This window comes from Galleria mellonella, unplaced genomic scaffold (genome assembly GCF_026898425.1).
Source record: "Galleria mellonella isolate WM207_F2 unplaced genomic scaffold, CSIRO_AGI_GalMel_v1 utg57, whole genome shotgun sequence".
NCBI lineage: Eukaryota > Metazoa > Arthropoda > Insecta > Lepidoptera > Pyralidae > Galleria > Galleria mellonella.
This window is the reverse complement of record NW_026442119.1, coordinates 3,075,660-3,090,628: the sequence shown is the minus strand read 5'-3', so window position 1 is coordinate 3,090,628 and position 14,969 is coordinate 3,075,660. Positions and strand designations below refer to the sequence as shown.

At 31.7% G+C, this 14,969-nt stretch overlaps 2 protein-coding genes across 2 annotated transcripts; both read left to right on the top strand.

Annotated features, from left to right (window-relative positions):
• The first annotated feature begins 842 nt into the window (after nt 1-842).
• LOC113520055 (GILT-like protein 1) lies at nt 843-2,299 on the top strand. The gene has a single exon (XM_026905316.3). It carries the CDS (start codon nt 882-884, stop codon nt 1,548-1,550), a length of 669 nt encoding a protein of 222 aa, XP_026761117.2. The 5' UTR covers nt 843-881; the 3' UTR covers nt 1,551-2,299.
• Nucleotides 2,300-8,621: 6,322 nt separating this feature from the next.
• On the top strand, nt 8,622-9,856 carry LOC113520054 (GILT-like protein 1). Its single transcript, XM_026905315.3, has one exon. It carries the CDS (start codon nt 8,703-8,705, stop codon nt 9,357-9,359), a length of 657 nt encoding a protein of 218 aa, XP_026761116.2. The 5' UTR covers nt 8,622-8,702; the 3' UTR covers nt 9,360-9,856.
• Nucleotides 9,857-14,969: the final 5,113 nt, after the last annotated feature.

Sequence of the window (14,969 nt, the reverse complement as noted above, 5' to 3'; positions counted from 1 at the left end):
GGAAAATAAGCATATAGCATTTTTATTTTCCACCCCAGTGGTATATAAAAAATTAAATTTGGGCTGGCTTCTCTAAAATAAATTCTTGTTTATAGATTATGTATAGTGAATTATTTTCTTAATATACAATAATATAATATAAAAATTTGTGTAATCGATTATATTATGGTACATCTAAATCAAAATTCCAATATAGATTTTATAAAGAATTTACTTTGTTAATTTTTTTTAATCCATCATATTTTGTAGGTACTATAATTCATCTTTTTTTTGGCAATGGGCCTGCATGAACAAAATTATTTTTATTTAATTTTTTGTGCTAACTGCTTGACTGTACTTTATTCCATTGTCTTTCACAGTTTATTTTCATTGTAAAATAACCGAATTTACTTTTATTAATTTAATCAAATATTTATTTTTATTAAGAGTACTCGATTTGTTTTATTGTCATCCGAGGACCTTATTCTTGTACTTTCATAACACCGCCATTTACCAAGATCTTATTATAGTCGTACGCTGACGAAAGATATTTTATTCGCGAATAACACTGCCTTTTAGTCCGACAAAAGACGGTCTAGGTCATCTTTGCTACTTTTATACAATTGTAATATATAAGTAAAAAAAAAACATAAAATATTAATAAAGAATTAATACTCTTATAATACAATTAAACTGGTAACATATTTTATTTTTTTTCCATTACCGCACAGAAACCATTGTGATATTAAAAATAAAATAATTAGAATTACGATATAGTGCTATATGTATATACTCGTATCATGTTTTGTAGATTAGCAGCTAAATCCATTATCTATGTAGATTAAGTAAAAATTTCAATGATATTTTTATATTTAATTTGATAGTGTATAGAAACGGACGTCATGTTATCCAATATTTTGTTCACGTTTTTCTTGTGCTCCCTTGTGCTCGTGGCAGTTGTAGCAAATCATATACAAGCTGTGAATGGAAGAATTAAAATAACAACACTAACTACAGCAGGATGCCCCGATACGGTGCGTTTTATTAATGAACAACTGGCTCCTGCTTATGAAGCATATGGTGAATTATTAGATATCGAGTTCGTACCATGGGGAAGAACAGTGAGGTATGACAATGGTACTTTCTATTGTCAGTTTTCACAAGTTAACTGCTGGGCCAACCGTCTCCAAAGATGCGTATTAAATTTGCTGAAAGACAATCAAGACGCTCAAATGAGATACATGACATGTGAGTTTGGTACAGTACAACCTGCTTTTCATAACAACAGCTATCTTTGTGCTGTAAACGAAGGTCTCAGTTTAGTAGACGTCGATTATTGTCTTAATAATCGTGAGCTTGACAATTTGGATGATATTGCAGAGGAAGCATCACAGGAGCCCATGGAAGTTATTAACTTTGTTCCTGCCATAGTTATAAACGATATTGTCGACTATGATATCCATAGTGAGACTTTAAAACGTTTAGAGAGTATGGTGTGCTTCGCATTGGCCGATATTAATAATACTGATGTATCTTTCTGCCATGTTGATGTTAATTTTAATAGAAATTAATGAATTTTATATTTTATATATTAATATTTTTGTGTATCCAAAGGATATTATGATTAAATTACCTCGTTAACCATTTATGATATATTAAATAAATTTATTAATTAATAAATATAATTAAAAGTTAAAGTGGATAAAATAAATAAATGAATTAATAAGTATTTTTATACTGTGTACATATCAAGTCTTAATAATTATATAACAGTCCTGTAATACAAATCAGCGGTCGTTTCCGTTAATCTCCAAAACCGCTGAACCGTTTTATAAAACTTTACAAACGTGTAATTTTTACCTCGAGTATCAGGACACTTTCAGTCCCAAAAAAATCCAGTAGGTATTACCTACTATATAAATAATCTACAGGCAGTGATATTGACACATATATAATTAAGAATTAAATTTAGTCATAATGTTGTAAAATAGGTATCAAAGTATCAAAGTTCAGTATACAAATAAATACCGATAAATTAATGATAAACATAATGATAATCTATTATCATATAAATGTTTACCTTACACGATTACGTTAACAGATTATTGATGTCCACTTATGGGCACGTGTCTCTTCTCAAAAGTGAAGAATACAGCCCAGATATCAACTATTGATCTGGCAACTTGGTATAGAGTTTAATTTCAAGTTCTTTTCTTGCATTTATATTGTGCTCTTAATTTAGTCATAAAAACCTTGATATAATGTTTTATTTTTATTCCGTTACCATAATAATAAAAATATTACAAATATTAAGAATAAAGTTTTTTTTTTTTATACAACTTAGAATGGCAAACAAGCTGACGGCCCATCTGATGGAAAGTGATAACTGTCGCCTGTAGACATAAACATAACAGTACCATAAACATAACAGAGTATACTGTTTCGCTCATGATACCCCCCATGCGTTGCCATTCCTGAGGACTCAGGTATTATTCCTCTGTACCCAGTAAATTCACGCCATATCCCACCCTTCAAATCGAAACACAGCCATGCAAACACAACTGCTTCACGATTGAAACACAAATGAGACAGAGGTACCCAAGCAATCGACTTTTGTACAAGGTCTCCCTCTGGTAACTGTAAGTAACTGGAATACTGTTTTATATCTTATCTTATAGAATAACAACTAAATCTAACTTATGTCAATTACATTAAATTTTAAATGATGTTCTATTAGCTATTATATATCAGTAAATGTAAGACAACGAAATAAGTGATAACCTTTTTAGTTTCCTAAATTGATCGGACTAAGTATCAAACCTGCGATCTCATTTACACAGAGCAACAAGGCTACTACTGCACCACTACGGTCACCAAAAAATATCTTAAGATTTCTGATAGCATTATGAGAAGTGCTTTTGTCCCAAAATATAATGTCAAGTTAATAAATATTAAATTATTTAAGGAGTTTCGCTCTTGCTGGCGATTGAAGAAGTTTTTATCTCTCATTTTAATACTTTTCTGTTAAATATTCAACTTGGCTGGCTTGTTATCGAGAAACTTGGGCAATTGGACAGTCGTTCCACCACAGATATGCGTAATAGCGTAAATTATCTAGATAAGAAACACAATGATAACACTTGGCGCAAACATTTCTACAACAAATCTTTAAAATAACAATTTCATATTAAATTTTACGACAATAAGTAAAACAATGAAAGCTTCTATCTAGTATTTTATTGACCATTAAAATAATGCTCCGATTTTTTCAATTTTTTAAATGCTATTTTTTTTTATTTTCTGACTAGTTTTTATTTTATTTTTTTACAACCACATCAATGGCCTGTTTCTTAAGGTGGGATACCCTGTGCTATGAGGAACCAGAGGACCTACCATGAAATGTTTTCCGAAAATTCCAAATGGCTGGACGAAACACAAATTTAATGTTAAAAGTACATGATTCACACACTTCAAAATTATTAAAAATATTTAAATATCGCTGCTTTAGTCTTTTATGCTTGAATGAATAGCAATCGAAGTAGTACGCTCCATTTAGTTATTTGATTTTGATGTGAACAAAAACACAAAATTAAGTCCGAAAATTCGGAATTTCATTTTATGGGAAACCCTCAGGTAACAAATATCTGGGGACACAACCCAGAACATCCAGACTCAAGCCAATTCAGAAATGTTCGTTTCGTAAATTGAATCAACCGATTACATTGGGATTAGTACCCAGGACTTCTTTAATGTAAAGCAAAGATCCCACTACTGCGCTACAGAGGTCGTCACATTTTGTTGATACTAAAGATTATTAGCACTTATTAAGGTTTAAATCCATCTTTATAAGTAAGAACACATTCGTCCTACTTCCACAAGATATATAATCCCTTAATATGATAAAACTGGTTGGATTATAAAATGTAATTAAATAATTTTACACAGACTGCTGTGTGGTCCTGGCATAAAATGGGCCGCCACTTCCTTTCTCGTAGATATTGTAAAAGGCGACTAAGGGAACTTAATGGTCAAGAGATAGGCAGCAGCATTCCTTTTAAAATAAAACCAAAGCCAAATTACCTTTGCCAACCCACCTGCCAAGCATAGCATCGACTGGCAAAATTTCCTCAATGATAAACTGCCATAAGGAACAGCCCCGTTCCTTGTGGCTGTCTATGGGCGAAGCTTATGTTCAGTAGCAAACAGAAAATAACTAATACGATGGATGACAATGATATCTAGACCTCCGTCTAACTTAACGCCTTATTGATAAATTAAGGCAAGAAACAGTAATACAGTAGAACTTAGTTCTACTAAAACAGGTCTCCGGGAGAAAAGGGATTTTAATAATGGAATGTAACAGCTTCATTGTTAGCAATATACCCTATCAAGTCAACCTCCACGCGGTGCCTCCTGGAAATTATCGTCGTTAATTCCTGCAGAATTCGTCACGATGGGCTGACTGACCTATTTTCATCCTCATCTCTCACTGGTGCCTCACCAATGTATACCAATAAAGCAGACGGGGTTACTTATCATTGCATTCTCGCCCATTAAAAATTTTACCAAATTTTCCTTCAAAAAAGTCCCTTCGTGAACATTACTTCAATTTATCACAACAATGAAAAGCCTTAATCTGTTATATAATTAGTTATTATTTATATATTTATTAATTTAATATATACTATGTATGGTTATTTATATATGTATTGTATGTCATTTGTGTGTATATTTTTTGTAAGTATATTATTCTATATGTTTGTATGTTTATTTATCATAAATTTAGTTATCTCTTAAAATATTTATTTAATTTACTATTTTCTTAAATCTGTACACCGCCATTTTCTCTCTCTCTGTTTGGCGTGGTAGTTGACTGGTAGAGAATGCCATTAGGCATTAAGTCCGCCTTGTAGACATTTTTCAATGTGTGCAAAAGTATAAATAAATAAATAAAAAATATATTAACATTACAATTCTATTAAGCCCTGTAAAGGGATAATTATAATAAAAAACTAAATCGGCACCAATCACAGCGCCTTATTAAAAATCGAAAGCAAAAACAATACCTACACAGTGGTGAGTAGAATTGCCAAAACAAGTTTTTTAAACAATTTTATATTATAACTATCTAATGAAGATACCAGAGGAAGACTCTGTACAAAAGTCGATTGCTTGGGTACCTCTGTCCCATTCGTGTTTCTACCGTGAAGCAGTTGTGTTTGCATGGCTGTGTTTCGGTTTGAAGGGTGGGATATGGCGTGAATTTACTGGGTACAGAGGAATAACATCTGAGTCCTCAGGAATGGCAACGCATATATCATATATCACGGGGGTTATCATGGGCGAAACAGCTCTGTTATGTCCATGGTACTGCTTATGTCTATAGGCGACGGTTACCACTTTCCATCAGGTGGGCCGTCAGCTTGTTTGCCATTCTAAGTTGTATAAAAAAAAACACATATACATATATATACAGATATTTTAAATACACCATCAGGACTCAACGTGATAAAAAAAAATTACAAATAAATAATAACATAACTGCTTCTTTCTTGCCGACGTTTCTTTGTGGATTGCATCGCGTTAAGTGCCGATAGTGTATTTAAAATCTCTGTAAACAAAGTTAAAAATTAACTATATTTTCAGATTGACCATTCCACATTGTCGCTCCTGGAAACTGGAACTGTGAATTCGCAACAATAGACTAACTGACTTGACTGGGGGGGGGGAAAGGGATTGTTAGTAATGGAGATTGAGAATCCCATTGTTAGCAATATACCCAACCAGGTCGACCTCCTCGCGGTTCCCCCTGGAAACTATCATGGTTAATTCCTGATGAATTTATCATGATAGACTAACTGGCCTGTTTTCATTCTCATTTACCACCCTTCACTGGTGCTCCGCCAGCGTATCCCATTAGCGCAGGCGGAGTTACCGTTACCATACCATTTTCACCCATAAAAAAAAGCTGACTTGACTACGTCCTTATCGTGTCATCCTCCACCGTGCTCCGTCATTGTATATTGTTAGTATTGGTGGGTGTATTATACCATTTACATTTCATAAAATAATCTCTAGCACTTTATTAAAAGCAGAAAGCAACAGAAATTTGCAACCGTGCAGTAAAATAACCGAAAAATGTAACCAAAAATTTTTTCATTGCATTTAACTCAAGTATTTTAATCGAAGCTGATATCGAATACTTATTTACCTTAAAACTAAACAGTAAACATTATTTCTAGCGATAAGGATACCTTATTGCATTTATAATATAAATGTATCTGTAATAATGGGATTAAATATAAATATATAATATTTATTTTGATAGTAGTCATTTCGGATTTCTTTTCTAATTCTACGTCAACAAAATATTTTTTAAAGTTATTTTTAAAAATATTTGGGCAAATTACCGTAATATACCTTAATTATGGTATTTTAGTCTTTTTTTTTGTATACATTGTATGCCAGTGGCAAACACAACATACAGCCCACCTGATATATAGTAAGCATATATATATTTATTCGATATATGGGTATGTATGTATATAAATAATTAGTAGTACCGCATTCGAGCATTACTATGCTCAAGGAGAGAACCCATTGCCAAACCATATTTGAAAAAAAATAAATAAATAAATATACCTCTTTAGCCCTTTTTTGAAGAACTCCATACTGTAGTAGCTTAATAAAATCTCGATAGGATATAACCTGAGCGTTTGTAGGAAGAAATTTCTTTGAACCCGTGTTATACGTGACCATCTAGGCTAAAATAAATGGTAATTTTTACACATTATTTTAACATGTAAATTATGTTATGCACATAATGTTTATTTATGTAAATAATTATAAGCAAAACTTTATAAACACTAAACGTGAACAACCCACAGCATGCAAGTAGCACCCGTTCACTAGTATGACGGTTGAATCAACAATCCTTGTGTTCAACCGTATTTTAGGGAAATCAGAGATCCAACCATCCACGCCACCACCAACCTAGACATTAAAGTTGGCATGACTTGGTTTAGGTTTCCCGACTACGTCATTAAATAAATAATTACATTAATTTACTATATAATAATCAGGGTAATAATCCATTATAAAATTTATCTTATAATTGATGGGTATTAGATTTAATACAATCAAGTAGATTGAACTAAAATCAGTAATCCTAATGTCAATTTTGATTGAAATTATAAATTTACAAAATCTATACTCTATACTAACTAATATATAAAGCGAGAGAGTTTGTTTGTGTATTTAAATGCACTACTGTCTGCACCTACTAATTGGATTTAAAAACATATTTTCATATTTGATAGCTTATGTCTTGAAGAAGGCTATAGGCGATATATACAATCATGTGCAGAACCGCGGGGCATAGCTAGTAATAATATAATCGTTTGTATTTTTTTTTTATTGGAATTTATGTGTTGGATAATACAAATAAAGTATCTACCTATAAATTAATTCAATTTAAAAAAAGAATGGGAAATAATTTTATTTTCGGTATTAATCATCTCGCAAAGGTGGTATCTAATAAAAAATATATACATTTCTGATTGTTTTCAAGCAGCTTCTACTTAAATGACACCTTTAAAATTGTTCACCTTTATCATCATCATTTTATCATCTGTTAATTGTCCACTGCTGAATCACGAATGAACTCCATCATAAGCGGGATTTTTGCCAGTAGTTACCACGCTTGACAGGTGAGTTGCCAACCGCAGTTAGGCTTTTGGTGATGTTTTAAGAGAGACACTACTGCCCATCCTTCGACCATTAAGTTTCATTAGTTGCTTTTTACAGTACCCGTTTATATATAGTACAAAATGTCTTAATTGTTTAACATGTGGGAAGATATGCCTGTAAAAATTCAAATATTTATCGACTCAATATAACTTGTATATACCTCTAAATTATAATATTTATATTCTTGTATAACTGTGAAAATGAATTTATTTGTTACCTCTTGACTCTTTAACAGCTTAAACTATCATTATAAATATTAATAGTTGAACACTAACATACAACATATGCTGCAAAAATTATAAAACAAAGATTTATGGACACACAAACTGATATACATTAATAAGTTATAACATTGTATTTTATCCATTTTGTTAGAAAACCTAAAACCACATATCTGAGAATATAAGCTACTTTTTACCCCAGTCACGTAGATGAAATGGTAAGCAAAAACTAGTTTCATTTTATTTTCAATATTATATATCTACATATATATTTTTGTAGGTCGAAATTTCATAATTTTCAATTCAAAAATGCAAAAAATTACAGGTATTCCTTAACCCTCGTTTATTATAAAAAATACCTAATCGAGAAATTAGACTATAATAAAATGCAGTGAAAAATATATAAAAAATACGCCATTTTATTACACTTCACTCATAATTCAAATATAAAAAAATAAATTGTATTAATTATAAAATAACAGATAATAATAACAATTTTCAATATAAAATATGTTCTACAGTACCCTAAAAAAAATGTAACGTCACGCAAACTCCATATCGTGTAGACTCAATGTTTCTAGAATTTTATATGTATTAGATAATCATCATACTTATAAATTACAGCGATATATAATATCTTTAAAGATTAATCCACTAACAGACTTGATTAAACTATCTTACTTCATACACCTGTAAGCCTAACGATACGTCATTTTACTATTTACTGTTTGAGTGTGAAGACAAACGGACGTCATGATTTCAAAGATTTTATTCTCAGTTTTATTGTGTACTTTAGTACTGGGCGTAACCAGTGAAATAGAAGTGATAGATGGAAAAATTAAAATAACAACATTAACAACTGCCGGCTGTGTTCATACGGTTAACTTTATCTCCAATCAATTGGCTCCAACTTATGCACTTTATGAACAATACCTGGACGTCGAATTCTTGCCTTGGGGGAGAACAATCAAGTATGACAACGGGACATTCTATTGTCAGTTCTCACCAAACAACTGCTGGGCCAACCGTCTCCACAGATGCGTATTGAACTTCCTGAGGGATAATCAAGCTGCCCAAGTGAGGTACATGGACTGCGAATTCAGCGTACCACAGCCAGCTTTTCAAAACAGCAGCTACAGTTGCGTTCAAAACGAGGGGCTTAGTTTGATCGACGTCGATTACTGTGTGCGAAATCCTGACCTTGACGACTTGGATGCTATAGCTGAAGAAGCATCACGCCCAGCAATGGATCCTGAAACTGGAATAAATGGCCTGCCAGCTGTAGTTATTAACGGCATAATAGACATAGAGCTAAGTAGACAAGCAAGGGCAAATTTAAGGGGTTTGGTCTGCACAGCATTAGCTAACAGTGGGGTCACCAATATATCTATTTCGTCTTGTGGAAATTAATATGCTGTGATGACTCAATTTTAGCAATATTAAAAATTGAGAAACCATACACTTATGGATATGAAAATAAAAGGATTCTGAATATATTATTTTTGTTAACAGATTATTAAAATGAAGTTTAAATAATTCGATTGTTTTTTCAAGACATACACTTCAATTTAGACCAAATTTCTTGTTTGTGTGACATGGGAGTAAATTCTTTCCATTAAAAAAATAGCCATGAAAATGCTGAAAATATCGCGTGCTAAACGAAAACAGTGAGCCTAATTAAATTAATCGTCCATTTTGAAGTTGTTTAAAAAACACAATAACAAAATGTCATAACAATTATTATAAATATATTTGGGAAAATATTGGCTAGTCATATTTTTGTTATAACAATTGTGGTGTGGGTGAACTAATGTCATTATAGACAGTGAAAATATAGTTTACATATTTTTAACAAATAACAAATTTCCACATATAAAATTGGAGGAAAATACAACCATAATACATAATACTTGTAGTGTTATTTTTACCTTACCCTTGCAACTAACGAAAATAACTATCCAAGGGATTATTAGTAATGGGATATAAAAGTTCCATTGCTATCAATATACTCTAACAGGTCGACCTCCACTCAATTCCCCTTGGATAATCCCAGATAATCTTGGTTAATCTTGTTTAATTCGTCATGATGGACAAATTAATCTACTTTCGTCCTTAACTGTCAATTCTCGCTGGTGCCCTCCCAATAGTAAATAGAGCCCAACCGATAGCACAGGCAGGATTGCTGCCTGCACTATCTTCTCCTATTAAAACAAAGAACACCCCTCATAGGTCGCTATTCCTAAAAAATATATTTTGCCAAGAATTCTGACTGCTTTATCCCACTCTACATTCGAAACACAATCATATAAGCATAGCTGCTCCACACTTTTTTTTTATATATGGAGTTATTTTATTATCTATCTCGTTTAAAAGAAAAACATCAATGTATTCCATAACTAATATGACTATATAATATTTCCACTTATTTTCAGGTGACATGTAGTCAGTTTGTCAATAATTAATATATATATATATATATATATATATATATATATATATATATAAAATGAAATATATCGCCCCCAGATATTCTGTGTTACCCATAGGAGGCCGATCACTTTAATTACGAATCTATATAAGTATACATAGTCACATTTTTTTACTATTATTGTTATTATTTCAGCCGTAAATGTCCACTGCTGAACATAAGCCTTCCCAATAAGGGGAGTTTTGCCAGTAGTTGCCACGCTTGGCAGGCAGATTGGTAACCGCAGTTAGGCTTTTAGAGATATTTTAAGTGGGACGCTGCTGCTCATCCCTTGCCCTCCCTTAATCGACTCATACGACACGGGAAAGGAGGGAGTGGTCTATTATATGCTTATATTATCTATATAACTTCCCAATAGCCATAAAAATATTATGTCAATCTATTATAACTATATCCTTTTGGTATAAATAATTTATAGATATTAGTTGGAAAAGTTCTAACTTGCAATATGTGTTGTAACTTAAGAAACAAAAGAAATACATAATGGAGCTAAAAATAAAAAATGTACTAAAACGTCTGCGAACTGATAAAATCACAATTCCTAATACTACGTTTCACTTCTCAGATATGATTATTTAAATTTCAAATGGGACTGATAACGCAATATGTCGATAAAGTTAAATAGAAATATGCAAGATATTTCGTCGAAATTTTTGGGCTCTATTCAACGAATTTTATTGCTTATCGATCGATCGATGAGATTCAAAAATTGAATAATCACTCTGAACATAGATTATGAGTATATCTTGTATAGAGATTACAATATAAATGATAACACAAAACGCATTTAAACTATTTTTTCAATTCAATATCTATAACTTACAGAAAGGTGTTACTCGAATAATAATGCATTAAAAATGTTGGATTCATTACATATTTGTTCTAAGTAAATAAATAACCGCCGTGTGGTCCCGGCATAGAATGCGTCACTCCTTCCTTTCTCGAAGGTGTCGTAGGAGGTGACTAAGGGAACTTACGGTCGAGAGATAGGCAGCAGCGTCCTTCTTGAAGCATCACCAAAGCCTAACTCTGGTCGCCAACCTGCCTGCCAAGCGTGACAATTACTGGCAAAATCCCTTTTTTATAGGGGAGGCTTATGTTCAGTAGTGAGTAGTTAATAGCTAATATGATGATGATGATGATGATAAAATGGATGAAGCATCTTTGCTTCAAACTACATATCTATGTTTGTTCTCTATGTTTTTTTTATATGCAATTTAGAATGGCAAACAAGCTGACGGCTCACCTGATAGAAAGTGATAACCGTCGCTTATAGACATGAGCAGTACCATAGCCATAAAGTATACTGTTTCACCCATGATACCACCCACGCGTTGCTATTTCTCAGAATTCAGGTGTTATTCCCCTGAACCCTATAAATGCACAGGCACACAGCCATGCAAACACAACTGCTTCACGGTAGAAACACGAATGGGACAAAGGTGCCCAAGCAAACGACTTTTATACAAAATCTCCCTTTTGTAAATTATCTATCCTATAAATAATTTTGCATGAAGATAACACTTTTAAACTTTTAAGATAAACAGTAAACAATATTATTCTCATAATAATTGGTAGCTGCAATGCTAATTATGTAATAATTGTTAGTTACTATTCGGTTTATTTATCCTCTCAATTACAATGTGCTAATGATATTTCTAATAACGCAATATGTGTAACAGGAATACTAATGATACTATCCAAATAAGCACGAGCTCAAAATAATTACAATAACAACAGTAACATACAATATAACTACTAAACACTAATTATTAAATATCTGCCCATTATTTAGTCGTAGTTAAAGCACATACAGTATGCTTAGTATTTTTTTTAATGGGGGAAAATGGAATGGTAACTCCGCCCGCGCTATAGGTATACACCGACGAGGCACCAGTGAAAGATGATAGGTGAAAATGAATGCATGTTAGTTAAAGATTATTCATTAACCATTCGACAAGAATTAACCATGATAGTTTCCAAGGGAAACCGCGTGGAAATCGACCTGAGAGGGTATATTGCTAGCAATGGTGCTATTAGACTTCATTACTAACAATCTATTAACTTACTATTAACTGTACATACTATACACGCACACATAGATAAAAAAATTACCTATTTTTGGGGAAGTATTTGTATAGAGATACTATATCTATATAATCTAAAAATCTAGATAGTACCTGCGGTCTTATCTGTATAGAATTTATAAAAAAGAACATTCATATGAACTATAAATTAATTAAATTTTCAGTGTACATAGTATTGATCGGGCGGCCAGACGATCCGACACGCTGGGGACCATACTTCTTCAATTATTCAGCTATCTACTTCCGTGAAGCCTGATAGTTACATCTCCGCTTCGCTATATACTTTGATGTCCAATATGACGGGTTTTGTTGTTTTCTTTAGGTTTTTTTCCTAATTTATTTATATTTAGAGTTAATATAGTTATTTTAGTAATAAAAAGATTCGAATAAATGAGATATCAATACATATAATAAAATTTTATTTATTTTATTTATTTATTTATTCTTTATTGCCCACATTACATAAAAATGTCTGGTACAAAAGGCGGACTTAATACTATATAGCATTTTCTCCCAGTCAACCTTTGGCTAAACAGAAATTTTATTATGAGGTGAAAAAAAATACAACACATGCAATAGAGAATTACTGCACATTATGATTATATAAATATACATACATGAATACATTAAACAAATATTACATAAATATACAAATATGTAATAAAAATACATACATATAAATATAAATATACATATATAAATATACCTACATACTTATAGATTATATACGATAACACAAATAAACAACGATAGAGAACGAAAATTTCTATCAATACATATATATATGAAACATATGAAAAGTATCACTTTTTTTATAATTCCTCAATTCAAAAATTCACCGTCTACTTATTTCTCGATTTGCCCAATGGTTTACTGGTAAAAAACACCGTCCGGTGTTAAGTCCGCCGTATGTACTATGTAGTTTCACTATGCATTAAAGTTTAAATAAATAAAATAAATATAATAAAAAATGGTATAAAAACACTCTTACTTATCAAAACCTCTGTCTCTATAACATTTTGCTGCAAATTAATTGCTTTTACCCTGGTACCATTGCAAAGTTTTGGGGACTTGGATTTCTAAACAGCATTATAGGTACTCCGACTTTTAAATTTATGAGCCAGCTATAAACTTGTGAGCTAGCAATCCAGGGGCATTAAGGATTTTGTGGCAATGTGATCACCCATTGTAGTTGGAACCATGACCGCTATTTGCTTAACTTGTATTAGCGCTACGAACTCTAAAATCAATAATTCTATATCGTTATATTATATACTTAAATGATAATTACATATCCAATACCTTGATAAAGTTTCAGCCAATTCAACTGCTCAGTTATTTTATAATATTTTATATGTGATTATTTTGATTGATATAACTTTTTTTTTTATGAACCGTTTGTAATAAAACAAATATTAAATGTTAAGTGAAGCAAACCGCAATGTATTGAAAACCGCATTCAATTGAGTTAACTGTTTCTGAGGTTAGCGTTCACAAAGGTACAGATAAATAGACAAAAATTCTAAACATCTTTGTTTTGGGTTCTATTGCGTTCATAAAGTATATAATATATTATATTATTAGTTCATAAAGTATATACTGTGATATATTTTCTTATATACTTACGTGGAACGTACAAACAGCGACCAATTACCATTTTATTATAGGTATGTATTGATGATATACAAAAGTATATAAATAAAATTATTTAAAAATAAAAAACTTAAGTGTACAGTTAATATTCTCAGAGCATTCTTAACTAACCGCTGTACAGAGATTTTTAAAGTTAAAACGAAGAACTCGGACTGGAATCCAAGTTACTAACTTTAAGATTCTTCTTGTAGTTTCAGACGAAGTTTATTCATATTTGTATTTGGGAGATTGAATCTCTTAATCCATTAATTTAAAACATTTACAGTTGAGAATTTAAAGCTAGTAGCAATAAATATATGCACCAATTACAGTGTAAAATACAACCAGTAGTCTAATAGTGACACGTTCAAAACGATAATGTATTACAAGATCATTTGAGACTTAATATTCTCTCTAAACATGTTTATTAAATGTCAGGTAGGAAAAAGTCTCTTCGACAATGCAAAAAGTTTCTTAAAAAAGATGGGTGTTTGTTACTCTTTTATACAAAAACTTTAAAATTTCTGCCCCATTCGTGTTTCTACCGTGAAGCAGTTGTATTTGCATGGTTGTGTTTCGGTTTGAAGGGTGGGATATGGCAGTGAATTTACAGGGTACAGAGAAATAAAACCTAAGTTCTCAGGAATGGCAACGCATGAGAGGTATCATGGGCGAAACAGAATACTCCGTTATGTCCATGATACTGCTCATGTTTATTGGCAACGGTTACCACTTTTCATCAGGTGCGCCGTCAGCTTGTTTGCCATTCTACGTTACGTAAAAAAAGATAGAGGATTATATCTTAATACATAG